Raw genomic sequence first — 25159 nt, 5'->3', positions numbered from 1 at the left:
TTCCCCTGTCTCATTCCTAAAATTGGCCATTTCTCTGAGAACCCTGATTCCCTTTATTTGCAAATGATATTAGAAACCAAGATCTGACTACTGGGTGTGCTCATTGCTACCAGGGTGTCATTACTTCAAGATCCTCTCGGTGGCAGAACTAGGAAATAGATGTATGTATATCAGCCCATGTCATACAAATACCTATGATATTTCCATATCTACATTTGTTTCTGCAGTAAAACTTTTCTTTTCTGAGCATTTATATTTTTCTGTGTAGCCAACAATGAAATGTGATTCACTGCTACAGTCACCAATGGTAATGGCCATCTTCTGGTCAGATCATGTCATTTTAGAGACGAAGAGATCCTGAGGAATCCTATGAAGTTAAGGAGCTAGTTAGTGGTACAGACAAGTTTGGAATCTGGGCATTTGAAATGGAGTCTTTATTTCCACAACATCTCATGCCTATTTAAGACTTATAAGTATTCTTGGCTTTGTATTCAATTCAATAATTAGCTTTTGGGAATGCTTTAAGCAGATTAGAATGTAATTTTATAAATAAATTTATAAATTTTATAAATTAGAATTAATTTTATAAAATTACAAATTTTATAAATGTGCAGAGCCATTACCTAGCTGACAGAGGTCTGCTAGAGGGTCACTAATGAGGGAGTTTGTTCTCCAGGAAAAATATTAGATCAACAACTTGAAAATGATGCTTACATGGCCAGATGTTAGTGGATGAATCTTTTCAAATGATTATGATGATCATTCTATCATATTTTACTTTTTGTGACTATCTTTTAAAAAATCCTTTTGGGGGATCCCTGGGTGGCGCAGCGGTTTGGCTCCTGCCTTTGGCCCAGGGCATGATCCTAGAGACCTGGGATCGAATCCCACGTCGGGCTCCCGGAGCATGGAGCCTGCTTCTCCCTCTGCCTATGTCTCTGCCTCTCTCTCTCTCTCTGTGTGACTATCATAAATAGATAAAAAAATAAAAATAAAAATAAAAATAAAAAATCCTTTTGGTCTTGGAAGAGAATCAATCATAGGGCTCCTATAGGATACTTGATGTACATACCTGGTTTTTAGAAATGGGATATAAAGCAATGAAGGAATCTGCTTAATGTTATCCAAAATGTTGGTGATAGGGTAAAAAGGAAAAATGAGAGCTGCAGCCCCCATGGCCTCACTTCTAACAGGCCAACCACACAGCTCCTTTATTTTAAATTGCTCTTGGCAGCTTGTAAAGCAAAGAATACTTAAATGTTTTTCTCCAGAGACTCCTGAGGCGGTAGGACAGTCCTAGGATGACTTCAAACGTTTCAGCCATTTCCTTTGAGAAGTGGGTGTGTTTACACTTGGTAAATCGTGTCTTGTCACCATGTAACAGTAAAATCTTCCTGTTCTTTTCCATCTGTACCTATTCATTCCAGAGACTTATCATTTTGTTTTTGTTTGGTGCATTGTGAACATCCAAGACTTTTAGTGGACATAAATGGTAACAGCTGTTTTTCATGTACTAAATAATATAATTGTGAACCTTAACCTTGAGATGATATATCCAAATTTTTCCAGGTGTGGAAATGACTTGACTAGAAAAGTTCGTTTTGGGGTAGTCATCCCAATAAAGAATCACATCCAGCTGCTTGCCATCAACTTCATTCAAAGAGCATTTCTATAGGCCATTTTTTTTTTTAAATTTCAACACTCCCTTCTTAACTTCGCCTTTCCTCTTTAAAATAGTATATTTTCATACACATAAACATACCCACACCCTACAGTCTCATCTTCCTTGTTTCCTGCTTTATTCCTCTCCATAGCCCTTATCACCATCTACTATATTATATATTTTGCTTCTTTAGCTTTTTAATTATCTGCTTCACCCAACTAGAATGTAAGCTCTTTGAGAGCAAGGGATTTGTTTTGTTCACTGCTGTATCCCTAGACCCAGTGTAGTACCTAGATCATAGTAGGTCCTCAACGAACCCTTCTAAATGAATGACATGAAAGTTGCAGTTATGATCATTTGGCCCCTGATTTTAATATAAATACAAATAGTCGAGTTTTATTTTATAGGATTATTTTATCTTATAAGTGAAATTAAACGCATACTTATTTTTTATTTTTAAAGATTTTATTTATTCACTCATGAGAGACACACACAGAGAGAGAGAGAGAGAGAGAGAGAGAGAGAGGGAGGTGCAGAGACACAGGCAGAGGGAGAAGCAGGCTCCATGCAGGGAGCCTGACACGGGACTTGATCCCAGGACTCCAGAATCATGCCCTGGGCCGAAGGCAGGCACTTAACTGCTGAGCCACCCAGGGATCCCCTAAAATACATATTTAAAATGAGAATTTATTCACCAAAAATCTCAGAATTTGTATGAGACATGGTATAGTTACTTAGACGTTATGCAGTTACTCCAGAAATGCAATGCTCTTATCACATGCAAGGAATTTTGAAATTAGTGGAAGAACTAAAAGGAAACATTTTTTAAGTTTTTTTTTTTTTAAATATTTTATTTATTTATTCATGAGAGACACAGGCAGAGGGAGAAGCAGGCTCCATGCAGGGAGCCCAATGTGGGACTCAATCCCAGGACCCTGGGATCACCACCTGAGCCAAAGGCCGACGCTCAACCACTGAGCCACCCAGGAGCCCCCCTTTTTAAGTTTTAAAGTAAATTACTTTCAGTTTCACCCAAAGATATCTTGAGCCCTACGTGATATTGCCCAGTTTGATCCCTTAGTCTGTTCACCAGGTTTAGCAGAAAATGATTGTTCATTGTTATAACAACAAAAAAAAACTTATGATCCAGTAATCGCACTATTGGATATTTACCCAAACAATAAAAAAGCACTAATTTGAAAGGATATATGCACCCTTATATTTATTGCAGCATTATTTACAATAGCCAAATTATGGAAGCAGCCCAAGTGTTCCTCAAAAGATGAATGGATAAAGAAGTCATGTGTATATACAACAGAATATTACTCAGCCATAAAAAAGAATGAAATTTTACCATTTGCAATGACATGGATGGAGCTAGAGAGTATTTTTATGCTAAGCAAAGTAAGTCAGTCAGAGAAAGACAAATACCATATGATTCATTCAGATGTGGACTTTAAGAAACAAAACACAGGAAAAAAAAAAGAAGAAGAAAACCGAAAAACCAGACTCTAGCTATAGAGAACAAACTGATGTTTCCTGAGGGAATGTGGGTGAAATAGGTGGTGGAGATTAAGGAGTGCATTTTTCATGATAAGCACTGAGTAATGTATAAAATTGTTGAATTACTGCTTTGTACTCCTGAAACTAACACTGTTTGTTAACTGTATTGGAATTGAAATTTAAAAATTTTTTAAATAAATTAAAATTAAAACAAACTTGATTTTAAAATAAAATCTATTCTGATATTTGCCAAAATGGAGAATATGAAAAAGAATATACTGTGAAATTGGAGGGAATTCCTCCAAAAGAATGTCAGCATTTGTTTGGATATATAGATGCTGACATGTTTTTATGTCATATCACTTTAAATATGTCATTTTTAAATCATATTGCTTAAAAATGCATTTTTAAAATGTAAAACCTCTGGTATCTGAAGTACTTCACACTTATTAAACTAGTGGGCTCTTATTTGTTTCAGCAATATGTAAGAGAATGTAAAAGTGTCTACAGCTTCATTAGTTGTGTTATAAACTAGATCACACCAGTCAACCTACTGCCAAATTTCTTGCAGCATTCTCTCCAGGACAAGAAACAGACAAATAAAAAGCAGTCTAGTCGGTGAACATCACAAACTTGTTTGCAAGCTATCTTTGGACTGGTGCAGGACATTAATCATGTCTTTGTACAAGAATGATCTATTTTCCTATTACTACCTTTAATTTCAGAGCATTGGGGAGTCGACAATGTCTGTTGTGTTAAATCAGCTGCTGCCCATGATTAAGCCTTTGAACCAGAGGACCAAGGATGACTACAGCCCTGAAGAGCTGTTGATCCTCCTGATATATGTTTACTCTGTCAGTGGAGAGTTCACAGTGGACAAAGACCTGGGAGAAGCTGATGAAAAAGTGAAGGAAGCATTGGCTCGGGTCTTTTGTGAAGAATCTGAGTTGTCACCTTTGCTACAAAAAATCACAGGTGGGTGTTTAATAAAAAATACAGGATGTAAACATCACTGATACTGAAAAGGTTTAAAAGTAAAGGCATTTTAGGAAGAGGATGTAACCATCTTCTTTGGAGTTGTTTGGAATTTTATGAGGCCTGATGAATGCTAGCCAGCCTTTAGGATTAGAGGTTTTCATTGTAGGTTTTTTTTCCCCCAGTTGTAGTGAAATTGCCTTCTAGTTGCTTGTCGAAGATCCTATTTTTAGAGCCTTGTTATAATAGCAAAAGTCTCATAGGGTGTAATATCTTTAAGAACAAATAAAATGTACAACCTATTCAAAGGGCTTTTGTTGACATATTTTCTTTGAGATTGTCATTCAAACTTAAAACACACACACACACACACACACACACAAAGCTGTTCCCTAAGATTAATGTTATGCTATGTCATAAGATTGAAAATTGCAATTTCCAAGAATACTCTCATATTTTCTACTTCTTGTATTTCATTTTGAATCTGAATTAAGTGTGGTATCCCAAATAATATCCAAACATGCCAGTAAAGTAGGCGGTACTGATTTGGGAAAAGCATCTAGTTAAATATCATAAAATCTAACCATTTTTACTTTTAGTAAGAACTGTGGTGTAACTCACAGAGACATTCATTTGTGTTTTTCTTATTGAACTCCTTATTGTTTATATTTTGGGCAAAATTTATTTCCGTTAATATGGATTGAGCCCAGATCTGTTTAAGAATGAGAAATGTAGAGCTTACATGCAAAATTTAAATACTCTGAAAACATTACCTAGCTCCGATTCATTCGTGAATGCATGTGTGTGTGTGTAGGTGTGTGTAGACCTCAGCATTCAGGAAGGCTCCACTGAGGCACGTTCCATATTTTCCAGCGTCTCCTCCTGTTGCCTGCTGTGCCTCCCTGAAGGGAGTGTCTGGATCACTGAGACAGAGGCTGCGTGGCTGGCCACCTAGGTGCCCCATGCCTGTGTGCTGGCCTTCGTGCCCACAGTGACCTTTCCTATGTTTGCTTATGGAAAATGAAACCCTGATGAGATGGAAACCGAATGAAGTTTCCACAAAAATGAAGCATTTCCTTGCTTCATCTAGAACCTATTTGCCAACTAAAAACCTGCTGAAGGAAAACTTGTGGAATTTGCTTCCATTTCATTAGGTTACAGCACTATATGCGATTGCGTGTGTTTGTTCGGCTATAAGTGGATATAGACTTCAAAAGGTTTAATATAGTTTATGCAGTGCTTCGAACAGTAATTTGATTCAAAGTAGATTCGAATGCTGGGAGAATTTAATTAGAATTATTCTTAAAATGCATAATTTCAGAAACAGACAACAAAGATGATTTGTTTTAGCCGAGGTTCTTTGGATGGCTTTTCTGTAACGCTTTGATGTTACTGTATTATTTCGGGAATTGAAGTCATGCTGGAAGAGTCTTCATTTAATACTAGCTCAAGGTGTTTATTGACCTAGCATTTCACTCTTTATTACTTTCTCTGTTTGCAGTTGCTTAGGATATTGCATTCTCTTGCTTTTAGATGTGATTTCACATTTAAAAACACTTCCGTACACTCATGTTTATATCAGGAAAATTAGTAAGTTTAGCAAACAAAGCTTAAAAAAATGAGAATTTGTGGAAAGCTTAGTGTATTTAAAAACTTGAGAGGCATCTTATTATTATTTTATAATATAAAGTATACATTCCTACCAAGATTAACTTTGGATGTATAGTTTAAACAGGGTGGACACGATGCGCTACTTAAATTTGACGTAAGTGAACCTACCAGTGGAATACATGTGCCTTGATCCACCTCCATGGACACCAAAAGAACTTTATTTCTGAAGATAGACTATTATTTGGCCATAGACATACCCCTGTTAAGTACGTTGGAAAGTCAAATGTCTCGATAAGTAGGATTTATGTTTCCAGTGAGCTGCTGACGCAACTGTTTACATCTCAGGACAGAGAGCACTAGGATGGTGTTGGGGTAGCAGTGACTCGATCTTGTAGAACAAGGGGGGATAGTCCATCATATCCTGGAAGACTTGAATCACCTTCCCAGTGCCTGGCCCATTGTGAAACTAGGTTAGCCTGGCTTTACCATGAACTTGTGCACAGTGTTGGGTTGATGTGATTCCAGTTTCTGGTCATGGCTCACCTACCTGTTCCTGAGTGGCGGAATTTGTTTCATGCCTTATACACACCTTGGGGTGGATGAAATTTGGTTTAAAAGTATTATTGAAAACAAGCAGTTAATCAGTAGAATTCCACTCATTATACTTTTACTAATCTAAATGTTCATAGAACCAAGGAGATAATACTTTTTCTGTACTGAATATTCAAGCATGTGATCATCACCCAAAAGTAAAAAAGGATCAGAATTTGAACCCAGGCGTTCTGGTCCTGGAGCCCAGATGTTTAAAACCTACCATCAGCTCACTTCCATAACGATTGCATTTAATATATTTTATGACTTAACACGTGCTTACACTTACTGTTTGTTGTATGCTGTGCATGCTCAGCCATTCCGTCATGTTTGTATTTTACAAACAGTAAATAATATTAATACTTGGGTAATATTGTAGATATCACCTGTTCTTTTTACTCTGTCTATAGTAGCTACTTATGTTTCCTCATACTTTCCTGTTTTTGTGCATGTATTCTCTTTGTTTCTGCATTGCTATTAAGAAATTAAAATATTGGGATCCCTGGGTGGCGCAGCTGTTTAGCGCCTGCCTTTGGCTCAGGGCGCGATCCTGGAGACCCGGGATCAAATCCGACGTCAGGCTCCCGGTGCATGGAGCCTGCTTCTCCCTCTGCCTATGTCTCTGCCTCTCTCTCTCTCTCTCTCTCTCTCTGTGTGTGTGTGTGACTATCGTAAATAAATAAAATTTAAAAAAAAGAAATTAAAATATTATTTCTAGTCACTGTAATCTATTGGTTGTCTGACTTTCCAAAATAGGTGTAGCAAAATTCTTTTTAAAATTATTTTTATTTCAATAATATCTCTTGACAATAATTGCCCTGTGTTTAAAATTCTTACTTCCTTTTTATTTGTTGAATATATAATTTACTTTTGGCGATTTCTTTCATTTCTCCCTATTCTTCCCTTTTATGGAAAGGACAGTGAACAATTGTAATTGGCAAAACAAACTAGAACTTAAGCATGGTCAACAGCAGCATACTATTTTCCTTTTGATAGCTAATTTTATGGAGAACGGTGGGCAAAAAAACCTCTCTTTTCTACTCATACAAAATGACAAGTGCTGGTTCTCTGGGTGTCAGGGATAGGAGTTGTAAAAAGAGAATTGGTATGACCTGAAAATGTCATTGACTGTGCTTTCTCAGTCTTGCTAAGTTCAAAGAGAGTATCGGTTTCCATATACGTTAGTGTTTGCATAGCAGTCACAAGAGAAAACCAAGGAAAGCCATTTGAACTTTCTTCAGAGAATGAAAAAAATTCTAATTTTAAAAATTTGTGTAAACTTGGAATCTCATGATACAAGGGGGTGTATATCAGATAAAGCATAAAGCTTAGAAGTAGAAATTCTTGATGCAAAAGTCCTGGCTCTGTCATTTCCTAGCAGAGTTTGTCAGTCTTCATATCATCCACCTTTAAACGTTGATAGTAAACATAAGTGCCATATTGATGACCACTCAATGACTTTACTGAAAATAAGATGATATTATCTGTGTGAGCTAAGTTCCAATCCATACACACTGTAAATCTTCTTCTATGGCTGTTGTTCTTTTGATAGCATCTAGCTGTCATGTTGGGCAGCGCTTCCCAGCTTTATTCACATCGTTACACCCATAGACAATGAGTACATTTGCATAGTATACTCAGGTAACTGGACAGAACTTTCTGGTCAGAAGCAACCAGCCCTGGGGCTTTGCCCACTCCAAGCGCTACCTACCTAACCTGTAAACTGAAGTGAAACAGCTTGGCACACATGTAACCTATTAGGAGCAAATCAGAACTCGAGGGTGTGTTGGTCAGAAGGTTCTGGAACCAGAAAACAAGGAGAACAAAACTTGCATGTAGTTTTGACACCCAAAACTATTTTGGAAAAATTTATTTTTGGTAAACAGCTTTTATATTACTCATTGATTTATGTCTCTGGATTTTTATGTCTTTAAAGAAAGGTCAGTAGGGACTAGATCTGTTGAGTTTAGTGTAAAGCTAGGGAATGAGTGATTCAAAGTATCTAAAAAAAATCTGTACTTCAAGATAGAGGCATGCTAATACCATGGAAACTATATTTATATTTATTACACTCTTATTCTTCTTCCTGTTGATAATTTGGGATTATCACTTATTGTATCATTGTATAAGGGTTACACCTGGATATAGGTAGTGGGAAATTAACCAAATTAATTTAACAAACAGGGATTTATTTTTTTCTCAGCCGGAAGTTCAGAGACAGGCAGCAAAACTCATGCTCTTTCCAATGTCTTCCTTCCTTCCTTCCTTCCTTCCTTCCTTCCTTCCTTCCTTCCTTCCTTCCTTCCTTCCTTCCTTCCTTCCTTCCTTCCTTATGGTTTTGTCACCATGGTCATGAGGTGGGTACCCCTCCTTGACTTATTATGTCCATGCTTCACACAATAAAGAAAGAAAGTTGAAAGTAAAAGGCATATACTAACAGAGTCTGCCCTTTTTTGTATTAGGAAAACAATAACATTTCTCCTGTCCTACTTTAATTGTTAGCTAGAAGTGAGTTTCATGACCACCTCTGGCTCCTAGAGAATTTAAATATTTTTAACTGGGCATATATTTATCATGAACAAAGTCAAGGTTCTGTTAGAAGACAGAAGATGAGAATGAATAGTAGGTAAAAAAACAAGAACCAAAAAACAAACTTGTATTAAACTTGCTATAATTATCATTTTAGGCTTCCCTGACAGGGAGAGTTCTAAGGCAAGATAGTATACTGTGAGGTGGAGTGATGCTCAAGGTACTTTAATTTTACAGTTATAATATTGAAGTTTCTTTTATAGGATATGCTGAAATAATGTGCTATTATGTGCTAGTATCACTGGACTTACATCACAAATATTTTCAATCGATCAATATTTATTGGAGATGTCTCCACACTTGCTGTTACTCTAGGGTCTTGAGGCATAGAACCCCTAGGGACAATGGTGGTGGAATGTAAAAGCTCTAAGCACAGGATTAGGAATTGTGTATCTGGGTTTTAGTTCTGACTCTGGATCTTAGTAGTTGTGTGATCTTGAGTAAGTCATTTAACTTCGCTGATTCACAGTTTCCTCATAAGTCAAGTAGGGATAGTAATGATAGTACCAAACTCATGAGATAAAATCTTCAGTGTGCTTGGTGCAGACCCTGGTGCATATGCTGTCAGTGTTTGTTCTCTACATCATTATCATTATTTTTATCATCATTGGTATTTTGTTGCCATGAAGCATTGGAAAAATAATAGTTAATAACATCATTATTATAGTATCTGATATTTCTGAATAATATGACAGTGTTTAAAGCACTTTCATACCCAGTATCTCCTTTGATCTGAAACAGATATGTGAGTCTGAGCCCATAGCTTACATGTCTAAAAAATATGCCCCAAACTCAAATGAAATATATATATATATATATAGTGCTGTGTTCTGAGATCATTTTTTTTAAAGATTTTATTTATTTATTTATGAGAGACACAGAAAGGCAGAGGGAGAAACAGGCTCCATGTGAGGAGCCCAAGGTGGGACTCGATTCCAGGACGGCGGGATCATGCCCTGAGCCTAAGGCAGACACTCAACTGCTGAGCCACCCAGGCACACCTGTTTGAGATAATTTATTCACATAACTTACTGCTAATGTTTCAAACATGGTTTGGGACAGAGCGTCTAACATGGTATCTAAATTTGGAAACAGTAGAGTTGTAGTTGTCACACTATGTTACCATTTTTTCCATGGTGATTCCTTTCCTAATAAACCTTTTGTCTTTAGGCAAAACCCCGGTACACTTTTGGTAGGTCCCATAGTTTCCAAGATTTTTATAAGTGTAAGGGCTCATAAGGCATACGTTATTATGTTTTATGGTTAGAAAGGCTATCAACAGTTATCCAGTCTATTCACTTTGCACATGAGAAAATCAAGGTCCTGAAATGCTGATTGACTTGCCTCAAATCACCAACCAACAGCCAGTTCGTGGATAGGACTGGAGTCTGTGTTTCCTAATTAACAGGCCAGAATTCTTTTTACCTGGCTAGTGATTCCCAACTTTTTGGCTCATGCATCCCTAGGAAAATACAGGATTTAGAGCAAAAGGTTCACAGCTCCACGTGTGCTTTATGCATCATCTATAAACTATTACTCTTCACATATAAATATGCAAGTTTCTATAGATACCATTATGATTTATAAATTGTAAATTCATTTAAAGATATTGTTGAAGTTATAAAATATTTTTCCTAGTATCTTTCAATTAAGAAATATCAAAAGCATGATTATATAGCATCCTCAGACTTTAAGTACGTTTGGAACCATGTGTTACAATAGGAGTCTCAAACTCAAGTGTTTATGGGGTCCAGCACGTAATATAAGTAAAGTGGTTCAGTTACAGAAAAACAACGTTGAAAATGTGATGACAATTAGCAAAGGATATTCAGTCTTAGTAGAGAGGGTGATAGGGCATGGGAGGGATGATGTCAAGCTGGGGATCCTCTGACTGTTGCCAGGAGATCACGAATCTGACACTCCAATCTCTCAAGAAACCAGGAATATTATTTTTTAATACAGTATGAAGAGCAGGTTTTGTGGGAGAAATGTTACATAAGTTCTCCTGTGAAGATGGTATTTTTCTTGCTAACTGTATGGTTGTGCTTCCTTTACCACATAATTCACAGGACTTTTGCATAAAATAGTGGCAGGATGCCTGTTCCTCTAACTGGAATAATCAGAAGTTCACATTGATTTGGGTAAAATTCATAAATTATCTTCATGGCAGACCATGATTTTTTTTTGGGGGGGTGACCATGATTTTTTACATTCTCTTCAACTTTGTTAGTGTTTCACTTCAAGGGATCTTGTTTCCTAAGGTTTGTTTTTGTTTTTTTTTGTTTTTGTTTTGTTTTTTTTTCTCTATCCCTTCTTATGTTCCAAGGCCCTTTTTAGGATCAATCACATAAGACAAATGAGGAAAGGCAGGTCCAGTTTGGAAAGCATTGTTCTTAAGGACACTAGGAGGATAAACATAGTCTAGTGAGCTCTTGACTAGTTCCCTTGCATCCCCTACAGGAAAACGTAATAGAGGAGAGTCTCTTCATCCATTTTGAATGAGGAGGCAGTTGAGAATTTGTTTTTCAGTGGGTTGTGGTAGGTACCTCATGGTACTGTCAGGTCCACTTTCCAAATGGAAAGCATTTTTGGGCCCTTATCCATAGAGAAACAAAGCCACATTCTACAACCAACAGTAAAAATCTAGTTGCAATGATTTATGTCAGCTTTCCTCTTTTGAAAAGCTCAGGTAAACACAGACCATATAAAATTATTATTGCCATTTGTGTCTGCCACTTTATTATAAAAACTTTCATCTCTGTTACCACAAGGCATAGATGCTTTATTATGTTAGTAGAGATATGTCTTTCAAACAAAGCATTTTTCATGGTTGGCCAAGTACTTTTCCCAGCCTTGTAGAAAGTTGGTCTTCTTAGTAAAATATGAAGTACTTCCAAACAGAAAATTGTAAAAGATGAGGATCCAATAAGAAATTCTTCTCTTATGCTTCCTTTACTGTATTACCCTGCATTCTTTCCTCATCTCACAGGTTTGCCTCAGTAATTAATCAAATTTCAGACTGTGCAGATCTGCAGATTATTGTTCCTGAGGGCACTATTCCAATTGAAAAACAGTTTTCAAAATTTTAAAACTCTTTCCCTGGAGAAGTTGTTCCTTAGACCTTAAGTATCCCTCCTAGTTTGGCAATGACAAGGCTGTTGCTGTGGTAACTGGAAGAGTGATCCTAAAAGCTTGTTACCAACCTTCATGTTACCCACACTTGAATGAAAACTTTAGCTCATTGCAATAGGTGACAGTGTACAAAACCATGATTACAGAATCCACCCACTCAGCTGGAGGAGTTCAGGAAGTACGATAAAATTTATTTTAGAAAGGATCCTACCTCATTTCTTGCTTCTAATTTATGGATTTTCAGTTATTGTGGCATTCCAATATTGGACTTTTTATTAAGGAGTACACCTTCAATTCTAGTGTTACAGATTTTTTTTTTCTTTTCTTTTTTTTTCTTTCCTTCTTTTTTTTTTTTTTTTTTTTTTTTTTTGGCTTCAGGGCTGCCAGAACAAAACAAAACAAAAAACAACTTTAAGACTGTTGTTTTCCATTATGGTTTGCAACACAGTTTGGTATAATAAGGTCTATTTTTCCTCTTGATTTCTAAGATTTCTGCTGGAAACTCTGATGAAGAACATATGTCTGCCCTAAATCTCTCCCATGAGAAATGTTGGAACTGTTACATTTAGTTTTACTGTCCAACATATTAAAATAGTTAACCACACCACATATTACAAAACAGCTATATCAAGTGAAGTTTAAAATATTTATTTCATATTTAAAATATATCACAGGCTGTGTAGAAAGATATTTAGATCTGCCTATTAAGGTAGCTAGCTAGTTAAGTAGTTTTGCTAGCATATTAAGGGTTCACTACAAATTACTTTCTCAAGTACTTAATTTTTCCATGTCACATGATAAAAATAATCATTCTTAAATAAGACACTAGAACAGATATTCTTGCGTTGGTATTTATATATGCACAACTGTGTAAGATATACTGTGCATATCACTAATTTTTGTGTCTGCACATGATGTCAATATTAATTGTTAATATGACAGATATAGATTAATTATTGCTGATTCTTATTAATTGCACATTACATGTGGTATAAATTTCTCAATCATGAAAAGAAAAAGTAGAGTGCATGGAATACAAGAATAGTTTTCTTGAACATATAGCTATGGATGAAATAGGAGAGATGGGGTGATGTAGGTGAAGAGAGTACAACTGTGGGGGGGGTGCTAATTTTTACTCCTAAATATGCCCATATCATAAAGCTAGTATGAAGGTTAAAAGACAAAAATAGTAAAAATAAGTACGATCATAGTGATTAATTAATGGATAGTCAAGATAAAAATGTTAAATATGACATTAAAAACATGAAATGGAGAGGGAGGAAAGTAAAAATGTTGAGTTTTAGAATAGGATCAAACTTAAGTTGTTATCAACTTAAGTAGACTGTTATATGTAAGTCTCATGGTAACCACAAAGCAAATCCTATAGTAAATACATAGAAGATGAAGAGAAAGGAATATAAACATACCTTTGAAGAAATTCACTAAACAACAAAGGAAGATACCAAGAGAAGATGACAGGAACAAAAAGGAGCTACAAAAATAGTCAACAAACAATGAACAAAAAAATGGCAATAAGTAATACCTATGAATTAGTACTTTAAGTGCAAATGAACTAAATTCTCCAGTTAAAAGACATAGAGTAGCTGAATGGATTAAAAAAAAAAAAAAAGACCCATCTGTAGGCTGCCTATAAGAGACTCATTTTAGATGTAAGGACATGCACAGACTGGAAATGAAAGCAATGGAAAAAGATATTCCATGCAAATGGTAGTGAAAGACAGCTGGAATAACTCTATTTATATCAAACCAAATAGACTTTAGAACAAACTTTAAAGACACAAAGATGGACTTAGATAATGATAAATAGGTCAGTCCAACAAGAGGATATAACATTTGTAAATATTTATGTACCTGACATAGATGCTCCTAAATAAACAAAGCAAATATTAACAGATCTAAATAGGGAGAAGTAAACATCAAAACATTAGTAGGGAATTTTAATACTCTACTTACATTAATAGATTATCCAGACAGAATATCAATAATATCAGCATTAAGTAACACTTTAGAACAGATGGACTTAACTGAAATATACAGAGCATTCCATCCAAAAGCAACAGAATACACATTATTCTCAAGTGCATATGGAACACTTTTCAAGGTAGATCACATGTTAAGCCACAAAACAAGTATTAATAAATTTAAGAGGATCAAAATCATATCAAGGATCTTTTCTAATCACAATGGCATGAAACAAGGTATGAAATCAATGACAGAGTACTAAAAAAATTGCAAATATGTAGAGATTAAATAACATGCTACTGAATAACTAGTGAGTCAATGAGGAAATCAAGGGAGAAATTAAAACAAAAACCCATAGGAGAAATTAAAAAAAAAAGAGAGAGACAAATGAAAATAATATATCAAAATTTGGGGGATACAGCAAAAACAGTTCTAAGGGGGAAGTTCATTGTGAAATAATTATGAAATAAGAAAAGCCTCAAACAACCTAATTTCACACCTTAAGGAGCTAGAAAAAGAAGAACAGGGACCCTTGGGTGCCTCAGTGGTTGAGCATCTGCCTGTGGCTCAGGTAATGATCCCAGAGTCCTGGGATCAAGTCCTTACACCTATGCCTCTGTGTCTCTCATGAATAAGTAAATAAAATCTTAAAAAAAAAAAAAAAAGAAGAAGAAGAATGAAGTCCAAAATTAGTTGAACAAGAGAAATTACAAAGAATAGAGTAAAAACAGATTAAAAAGACATTAGAGAAGAGCTGGTTCTTTGAAAAGCCTTTGACAAGCCTTTAGCTGGACTCACCAAGAAAAAAAAAAAAAAAGAACTCAAATAAAATCAGAAATGAGGGACACCTGGGTGTCTCAGCGGTTGAGCACTTGCCTTTGGCTCAGGGCATGATCCTAGAGTCCCGAGATCAAGTCCCACATCAGGCTCCCTGCATGGGACCTGCTTCTCCCTCTGCCTATATCTCTGTCTCTCTCTGTCTTTCATGAATAAATAAATAAAATCTTTAAAAAAAATCAGAAATGATAAAGGAGATGTTACAACCAATACTATAAAATACAAAGGAATGTAAAAGATGGCTATGAACAACTATATGCCAGAATTTGGAGAACCTAGAAGAAATGTATAAATTCCTAGAAACATACAGTTTACCAAGACTGAATCATGGTAAAGTAGAAAATTGGGACAGACCAATTATTAGTAAGGAGATTGAATCAAGGAGTAAGGAGTAAGGAGTCAAAAATCTCCCCCGAAACGAAAGTCCAGGAGCAAACAGCTTCACTGTTGATTTCTACCAAGCATTTGGAATTAATGCCAATCCTTCTCAAACTCTTCCAAAAAAACAGAAGAGGAGGGAACTCTTCAAAACTAATTTTTCAAGGCACCCTGATACCAAAAGCAGACAAGGCCACTATAAGAAAAGAAAATTAAAGGCCAATATCCCCAATAAACTTAGATATAAAAATTCTCAACAGAATGTTAGCAAACTGAATTCACAATACATTAAAAGGATTGTATACCATTCTCAAGTGGATTTATTCCAGGAATGCAAGCGTGGTTCAACATCTTCACATAGTCAAGATGATATACCACATTAACAAAAATGAAGGATAAAAATCATATCCTAGATGGAGAAAAAGTATTTGACAAAATTCAACTCCCATTTATGATAAAAATTCTCAATGAAGTGGGTGGAGAGGGAATGTATCTCAACTTAATGAAGGCCATATATGACAAGTCTACAACTAACATTATACTCAGTAGTGAAAAGCTTAAAGGTTTCCTCTAAGATCAAGAAGACAAGGATACCTACTTTCACCACTTTCATTAAACATAATATTGGAAGTCCTAGCCAGAACAAATAGGCGCACACACACGCATGTACACACATACACACACACAAGAAAGAAGGAAAAGAAAAGAAAAAGGCATCCAAATTGGAAAGGAAGAAGTAAAGCTGTCACAGATAACATATTATATATGGAAAATCCTAAAAGACTCCATCAAAAAATGTTAGAACTAATCAATAAAGTTTCAGGATACCAAATCAACACACAAAAATTTGTTATGTTTCTATAACAAACTATCAGAGAATGTAAGAAAACATTCCCATTTACAATTGCATCAAAAATAAAATATAGGAATAAATTCAAGGAGATGAAAGACATATATTGTAAACTATAAGACATTAATGAAAGATTGAAGAAGACACAAATACATGGAAAGATGCTGTGCTTATTGCTTGGGAGAATCAATATTGTTAATATTGTCCATACTACCACAATCTATAAATTCAGTGCAATCTCTAATAGAACGCCAAAGCCATTTTTCAAAGAAATAGAATAAATAATCCTAAAATATGCACAGAAACACAATAAAACCAGAATAGCCAAAGCAATCTAGAGAAAGAACAAAGCTAGAGGTATCATGCTTTCTTATATCAAACTATATTACAAGCTTTAGTAATTAAAACAGTATTGTATTGACATAAAAACAGACACATGGGTCACTGGAAGAGAATAAAGAGCCCAGAAATATACCTATGCATATATGGTCAATTAATTTACAACAGAGGAGCCAAGAACATACACTGGGTAAAGAATATATACTGGGTAAAGGACACTTTAATAAATGGTGTTGGGAAAACTGGACAGCCACATGCAAAAGAATGAAACTTGACCACTATTATATGCCATACAGAAAAATTAACTAAAAATAGATTTAAAAATTTGAATGTTAGACCTGAAACCATAAAAATCCTAGAAGAAAACCTAGGCAGAAACTTCTTGACATAGATCTTAGTGATGATTTTTTAAATCTGACACCAAATGCAACAAAAGCAAAAATAAATAAATCAATAAATAAGTAGGACTACATCATACTGAAAAGCTTCTGCCCAGCAAAAAAAATTATCAACAAAATGAAAAGATGACTTATTGAATGGGAGAAAATATTTCAAGTCATGTATATGACAAGGGGCTAATATCCAAGATATATCAGGAAATCCTACAACTCAATAGGAAAAAAAATCAGGTTAAAAAATGAGCAGACGAGTTATCCATTGACAGATGAATAGGATGAGGGAGATCAAAAGGTAAAAAAAAAAAAAAAAAAAAAAAGAAAAATAAAGAGAAGAAGAAAAGAGCATAGTAGGGAGGGGACCTAATTTTTACTCCTAAATATGCCCATAGGTATGTAACCTGAAAGTAAGTCACTTATTTGCTTTGAACTCAGGATCCTCCTCATAAAATGAGAGCCTTATTAGGTGAATCTAAGTTCTCTTCTTTCTCTACCATTCTATGGTTCTAACTTTATATGCTTTTTATTTTTATCTGAATCCGAATGCTCTCTTCCCTTTTTCTTTTTTCTTTTTTTTTTTCTTCCCTTTTTCTAAATCAGGTTCTCCTCAATACCATTTTCTCTTTTTCGGTTTACCACTCTCATCTCAGGAGGGGGGCACTGGAGTCACTGACTCAACTTCAGCCCCTATGGGAGCTGGCTACTCCCTGCAGCCCATCTCTGTTGTCTTTAAGATGCTGTTTACATCTCTCCAAAGATGCTCCCTTACCCCAGGCACATATTGGCCATGGCCTTCTCTGTATGTCTAGCCACCCAATCATTATGCCATCTGATTTCAGGCTAACATTCTTGAACTTGATTTTATATTTTAATACCTTTACTTTAAGGTTTTTTCTCCACTATTTTAATCAGACTTTCTCACCGGAGAAAATTTGGAAATGAACGGTATAGAGGCCACATATAAATTTCATGTTATTGGGTACTGATGAAAAACAGATTTTGCCATTTGCATTTACTCTTTTGTGAATTGCCTGTTCATGACCTTTCCCTTTTTTCCTACTGTATCATTCATTTTATTCTTAATGATTTAAGAATAACATTTGTTTTATTAAGGTTATTAACACTTCGTCATATATTTTACTAATATGTTTTGCTAGTTAGTATTTGCCTTTCATATTGGCTCAGCTGGGAATTCCAGAGAGTTAGGGCAAGGGCTCCAACGGTGTGATCAGAACTCTTTGCATTTTCTAAGCTATTCTTCCTTGAAAGTACTGGCCTCATTCTTTCAAATTACAACTCCTCTGTGGACCTCTCATCCCTCCCAGCCATTCCTGGCTTATGTCATTCCAGAATAGCAACCCAGGGGGGAAAAAAAGAGGACTTCTCTGATCAATCACAGGAAGCAAAGCTGACTGACTTTCCACTACTGTTGTCAGGGGAGTGGGGTTTCCTCTAGCCATGCTGAGTCATGTGGGTAACTGTGTGAGGAGGCACGAGGGAGGGAGGCAGGGACAGGGATTTGGAGAAATGGACAGCGGACTGTGATTGACCATCTATCACTGCCTCTTAGAATGGGGGTTGGAGTGATTCCACAAAGGAGGGGTTGCTGACATACAGTCCTGACGTACTGACATGCACATCTTGAGAACATTCACTAATAAATCAGTTTTACATCTTTATCATTAGAAAAATAACAACTATCTTGTCTTCCATCACTTGAGTTTGATATCTTAGCTTTAAGTGGACCAGTATGTCATGGACACCTGAATAATGGCTTTGAGAGTAAGAATTTGTATACCTAAAAATAACTGTCCAGAATTCTCACTAGTGTCTTCGAAAATAATATCAGAGCTACTGTCAAGTAAATCTTAGAACTGAAGCTGCTTTCACCCTGTGATTGCCCCTCAACACTCAAGTAGCAGTAATTGTGTCTGTCATGCATCACTGTGTAATTATTTGTAATTCTCGAATATAAGCTTTTGAAGGGTAGGGATTGTCATTCAGATGAATTGCATAGCTCCATTCATGTTATATGTTCTTAAAATATCTATAATTGGATTTATTTCTGGTTATGGAAATCATCTGTTCATAAAACACTTGAAAGAGCTTTTGCACCTTAACAAACACAGAATAAAATAAAAAATTACCCATAAACCCAGAGCAAACTACTGTTAGTATTTTGATGTGTATTTGATGATCTACTACTAAGTAGAAATTCAGGTTTCACATATGCTTCACAGGTAAAGGTATCAGGTAGGATTTGGTCTTAAATCTTTTAGACAGTTTTTCTATTAAGGTCATAGTGCCTAGAATAAGGAAGGTGCAGGTATATTGTCAACATAAGGTTTTTAAAACTAACATTGGAAAGGAAGTTGTTGAGAATTGGAGTGCTGAATCCTTGTCCCAGTCCTAGGAAACAGTGTTCCTCAAAAGTAAAATTACCTTTAACCACAGTATAAAGGAAGATCCTGTAAGCCCAAAAGGAGATTCTTGAGGACCCTGGGTAAAAATAAAAACATTTAGGTACAAGCAGTTCAGCCTAAAATTGCAGCAGAAGAAAATTAAAAAGGGGCACGACCAGCTGTAGGCTTTGACTTATATCAGTTTATTATGTGAGAATAAAAGATTAATATTTAAAAAACCAGAAGGAGAACATATGTGTACAGCCATGGTGATAGTGATTTGTATTTTGAAATTTAGTTTTAAATGTAACCAGGAATGTAATTCCCAGAGAAGCCTGACTTTTTCTGCCTTCATGTGTTGCCTGTTTATTCTGTCTTTAGCACCTGGACTGAATTGGTCCCAAAAGGAATGGTAATTTTCACTGAAGTGTTTATAAAATGAAACCCCCTTCTCCTTTTTTTTCCTTTCATTTTAAACACAAGACATATGCCTGCACCTCTTCGTCAGGCTCTTGACTTGTTGCCAACCCGACAGAGAGCCATCTGGAACAGGAAACTGATACGACTCAGCGTTCATTAACAATTTACGTTTTCTAACATGCAAATCGTTTGGGGTTTTAATTTTAGAAGCTGTGGTTTGGTCCAAACTATACTCTAATATCGTCGGACTCTTTATTTCCTTATTTGTGTTGTGGTGGTGAAGAAAAACAGTTAAATCTGGTTTGCTCTTTTCAGACCATATTGTAGGATTTGGGGTTTCTTCGCTATACAAATCACCAACTTGTGAAGAATTCAATCTTTGGCCAGGAAAGGTTTCTTTAGAGTTAAGATGTGGTTGGATACTTCCTAACTGGGAATTCAGACCCTTTCGGCCAAAGTATAGAAACAATGCATGAAGTAAACAATAACACGTTAGTTTAGTTCACAGTAGTTTGCACGTGTCTTTGATGCACAAGAAGTGAAGCATAAGCGTATGTTTTCATCTGTTAAAAAAGCTTAGAGTGCTTTCTTAGAATGCTTAGAATTTTGTTCCCAGAAACAGATTTCAAGGGCAGGAATTGATTCTGTCATCGTATCTTTGTTATTAAACTTTAACCTTCTGCTTACCATCCCCCTGCTTCCTTCCTCCCTCCTAATCTCACACTTATATAAGAGAAATCCGAAAACTAGTCACCTTGGGAGTTTGCACACTCTATTTCTGATTATTTCACGTTGTTCTCCTTGAGAATGCCGAAGCCCAGACAGAAATGACATCATCTGAGATGAGTACAGCCTTTTATTTTAGAAATGGATATTTAATGGCTTTTGACTTCAGAGAGATTATAGCATTTCAGAGCAGCAGCCCCTCCAGATATTAGAATGCGAGTGCTGAAGCTGTTCCGTATCCGGGCAGATAACTACAGGGTTTACAATAGAACAGAAGCCACCGGGTGTATTTGTGTGAACTTTTTGGTAGGATATGTGTGAATTAACATCAAAATATCAAACCCTGTTACTTCCTTAGTGATAATAATCTTTGCAGTTCTTTCTTGAGCCAGTTTATGCCTACATTTATTTTAAATTCAGATTCAGCATGAAAAATCAGTGAAAAAAAATCTGGGAGTGTGTGAGTGTGTGTGTGTGTGTGTGTGTGTGTGTGTGTGTTTGATTGGGCTTTTTTTTTTTTTTAAGGACATGGCTCATATTCGTGATTTGGCAGTGAAAAAAGTCAGTATTTTGCTTAAAATAATAGAATAGCAAAAAAATGGACATGATCGGCCTGAAAAATATCTGGGTCATTACTCTCCAGGGTAGGGAGGAGCTAGAAATGGTTACCAAATAGTGTGTTACACCCACGATGTTCTCTGTGTCTGGACCAAAGTGTGACACACCCTCTGCACTGGCCTCTCTAGAGCAGGACAATGTCATTTTTCTGTGATCACCGTCTCACTCTGGAGGCTGTTTTATTCTCTCGTGCCCTTTGTTCCAGCCACAGGCTTTACAGTTCCTTAAATACATTACAGTCCCTCTTAGACTTAAGGTCCTTGCAAGAGCGGCTCTCCACAACTGACTCCCCACCCCAAACCCAGTTAGCCCCTTTGGAGCTCGGTTCGGACTGTGGGGCCTGGGGTCGGCCTCCTGTGACTCTCCGAACTAGCCCAGCGCTCCTCACCTCTGTCCTGTGTCGAAAGCGAACTGTTGGTCATATATTTGTGCAATATTTTGATTAGTGCCTGCCTTCCCTCCCACACGATAACCTGCATCAGTTTTGCTCACCATTGTGTCTCAAGCACTGACTGTGCCTTGGCGCACGTGGAAGCCTCTTGAATGAATCAGGGAATTAGAAAGATGCCCTGACTCACCTGCAGCATCTCACCTGACACGGCATGGCAAACAGGTTGCAGCTTTACCGGAGGAACTCCGCTTTAGAGAACGGAAAGGTTGGCTGAATTGAAGAGTGGAACATTAAAAGAAGCCAAGATACAGAAATGAGAGTACTGATGTCCCGTTGTTTGAAATACAGTGAAGAAAATACTTCACGCAGTCAAAACAAGTGATATCAGCCATTAGTAAGGAGCTGTTGTTTGGTGTTTTAATATTTTTATGCTACCAGCTTTTAAAATGCAGAGGGTTTTGGTTAAATTGTTGCTTTCCCCATTTCTCCATATATATATATATATATATTTTTTTTTTTTTTTTTTACCTTGATTGCTCAACTCTTCTTCTTTTTCACCCTCTCATCTTGTTTTCCTGTGCAGCTTCTGAGCAAACCGTTCAGCTACACCTGGGATCCAAAATGTTCGTAGCCTTAACTTTTAAACCTCTGGGTCTCTGACAGCTCTCCAACCTGAACATAACAAAGATGAACGTCTGTGGCAGTTCTTGGCCTGTGCAAGGAACCATGGGGAGCAGAAAAGCTTTTTCTCCAAATGGTGAACCCCGCTTTCTCTTCCACGCAGCTCATACTCTGTAGTTAGGTGAGCAAATTACTTGTCCTGCATCATGAGGCAGCTCCAAAGGACCCATTATATGAAGGAAAGGAAATTCCATATGCACCATCATTTGAGAACCAGTAGGATGTAATCTAACCCAATCTGGCTTCTTAAATGGACAGTTCTTCCGTCTTCACTCCCTGCTCTCTTCTTTCCTTTCTTCTTTTGCCCAATTATGATGCAGGAGGGACTGTGCATCTTAGGTGGTGCTGAGTGTAGGAGGGGATGGGGTAGACAAAGTGTATGTTGTCATGGAGATCATTTTAATTGATGAGTGTCTCTCTTCTATCCACAAATATCCCTTAGTTTTGGCTTAATCTCTCCAGTTTTCTCTCAGACCCCCTCAACATGATTCCCTTCCCATTATCCTCAATAGTAGGAATACCTGTTGAGAGTTCCCAGTTGTAGTCTCTCTTAGCTAACATTTCTTAGCACCTCTCTCCTCATCTAGCTTCTGTTGGCCCTCCTGGCTGCTCTCCCAAACCCTCCCAACATGGGTGAAAACCAGAGATATTTTCTACAACTTCTTTTTGTACAGCATCTGCAACCCACCCCCGCCAGTTATCAGGCCCTAAACCACAGGAGTCAGTCATGAAATCAGCATTCCGAAATCAATATAATATACCTAATTATAGTAGGTATTCACTTATAAGGAAAAGACTTAGAGCGTATAATGTTTAATATAAAGTGGAGGAGGGAGTTTGCCCCCAGCTCCATGTATCTGTTTATCTCCTTACGTGTAGCCTGGGACCCCGTCATCAGGTGTGTATACCCATCAATAGAACCATGAACATGCATCCTGGCTTCTGAGTTTAGCTTCTCAACAGCAGGAGCCAACTAGCCTGAGTACCACCTTTGGCTATTTTCATGCATACAGTACAATATGTGATAACCTTCTGTCGCCTAGAATGAATTTGCAATATGCTATTGAGGGAGAATGAGAAAGATTTTAGATGCAGGTAGACAATGTTTAAGAACCCTTCTATTTTCTCTTCTCAGAATTTAAGCAATTTTATTTCCATCTCTACAATATTTTCCAACTGGGCTATATGTTAATACCATTTCCTGTACCTAAAATACATCCCCATGCCCCCCATTCTTTCCTGATATTTTCCACCTATTCTCTTTTTCTAAGATTTTATTTATTTATTTGAGACAGAGAGTACAAGAGAGAGCATGAGCAGGGAGGGGGCTGGCAAAGGGAGAGGGAGTAGCAGGCTCCCCGCTGAGCCGGAGTCCAGATGCAGGGTGCCATCCCAGAGTCCTGGGATAAGGACCTGAGCCGAAGGCACACATTTAACCAGCTGAATCACCCAGGTGCCCCTCCCATCTATCCTTTAAGGTGCTGCACATCATCACCTTTCACCTTTCTTATTCCTCCCCTAATCATCCCAACCCACAGTGGCCCTTGTCCATCAGTACTGGTTAGTGATGATCCTGGGATGCTTCGATTTTTATTGCCTCATATGGTTGACAGTTGTACATGTGTGTTCTTCCTACGTGGTGATTTTTGGACAAGTTCCTTCATCTCTCTTTACCTTCACTGCTCCATCTTTCAAATGGAGATATAATAACACCTATCCCATGAGATTGCCTTCGATAGCTCTTAGCTGTAGATAGCTGTTGTTGTTTGTTAGCTCTTCAATACGTTACCTCCTTGAGGGCAGCAACCAGATATTAGTCACCCTTGCATTCTAGCTCCCATTTTAAGATGGCGGTGCTGAATGAAGAAAGGGATAAATACTGGGTTTTGACATTGTCATGATGCTCTCCACTTTCTCTGAGCCTACACTTGTTTCAAACTGAATGGGGACTCTATTGCCAGCTCACCCTTTGGGATCTAGAACTGACTCTGAGGTGGTATGGGTGGTGACAGAAGTATTTCATAAGGGTTCCCATTTTTGTAGAGGTCTTTCTACTTTATAAAAAACTGTTTGCTGTATTGCAGAAAAGTTTCCCTTCTATTACTGATAAGCCAAATACTATACACAGTATATCATCATCTTGGCAGTAAATCTAAATATTCTTCCCCAAAGCCACTTTGTCTAGCAATTGACTCTCATGCTTTTTTCTCACACATACATATTTGGAACTGGATTTTTTTTTAACTTCCTAAGGAAAAAAAACCATTTAACTGATGCATAATTAAGATGAATTTACTTTTGAGGCACCTGAGTGGCTCAGTCAGTTAAGCATCTGCCTTCAGCTCAGGTCAGGATCCTGGGGTCCTGGGATTGAGCCCCATGTTGGGAATCTCTGCTGTAGGGAGCCTGCTTCTCCCCCTCCTTCTTCCTGCCTCTCCCCTTGCTTGTTCCCTCTCTTCCCCTCTCTCTAATAAATAATCTAAAAAATGATAATAAATTTGCTTTTATAAAACAAAGATGAACTACTTCTTTACACTTCTTTTCTCTGAAAAGAAACCCTTATGGTTGAGTTAAAATCACCTGACCCATCAGACACCAATGGCTTTGCCTACATGAGAGAAAGAGGACTGATAGAATTTGTCTCTCCTTCTCAAATGCTTGGCCCCATGTTCCTAGCACACTAACCAGCACTAATAGGAATCGATTTTTATTTTAAACCAAAAATGTCTAGATATTGCCCGAAACTATGTTGTGGGGTGATCTAGTTAACTGGGCTCACGGTCTAAACAATACAGTAAGATGTTGGGCCCTCTAAGAAGATAGAGCCCTACCCTAGCAATATTCTATTCCAATAGGCTTATCATTGGGCCCCACAGGCTTTGGTCTCCTGCTTTCCAGGATGGGAATTCTTAGAATGTTACCACAGATGTGCCTGTGAAGATCTATTTGAATTCTTCTCTAGAGTGGTTTCTAAGCACTATTCTGCAAACCAGTTGTGTTAGAACACCTAAGAGTATCGTTCAACATGTAGCTTTGCAGGTCCTACACCAGACCTAAGTCAGAAAGTTGCGGGGT

General features: G+C 37.0%; 1 protein-coding gene across 5 annotated transcripts in view; it reads left to right on the top strand.

Annotated features, from left to right (window-relative positions):
* The window catches only part of SCFD2 (sec1 family domain containing 2), a 419880-nt gene that overhangs the window by 183085 nt on the left and 211636 nt on the right, over window positions 1-25159 (top strand). For all 5 annotated transcript variants that reach the window (XR_004814632.2, XR_003131334.3, XR_003131333.3 and 2 more), the window contains exon 5: window positions 3892-4141. Coding sequence is in view for 2 of the 5 variants with exons in the window: in XM_025435788.3 (XP_025291573.3) it covers window positions 3892-4141 (250 nt within the window). In the remaining 3 variants the exon portion in view is untranslated. The remainder of the gene's footprint in view (window positions 1-3891; window positions 4142-25159) is intronic.

The sequence above is a fragment of the Canis lupus genome, chromosome 13 (genome assembly GCF_003254725.2).
Source record: "Canis lupus dingo isolate Sandy chromosome 13, ASM325472v2, whole genome shotgun sequence".
Lineage (NCBI taxonomy): Eukaryota > Metazoa > Chordata > Mammalia > Carnivora > Canidae > Canis > Canis lupus.
The sequence above is the reverse complement of the archived record's forward strand: the minus strand, read 5'-3'. Positions and strand labels throughout refer to the sequence as shown.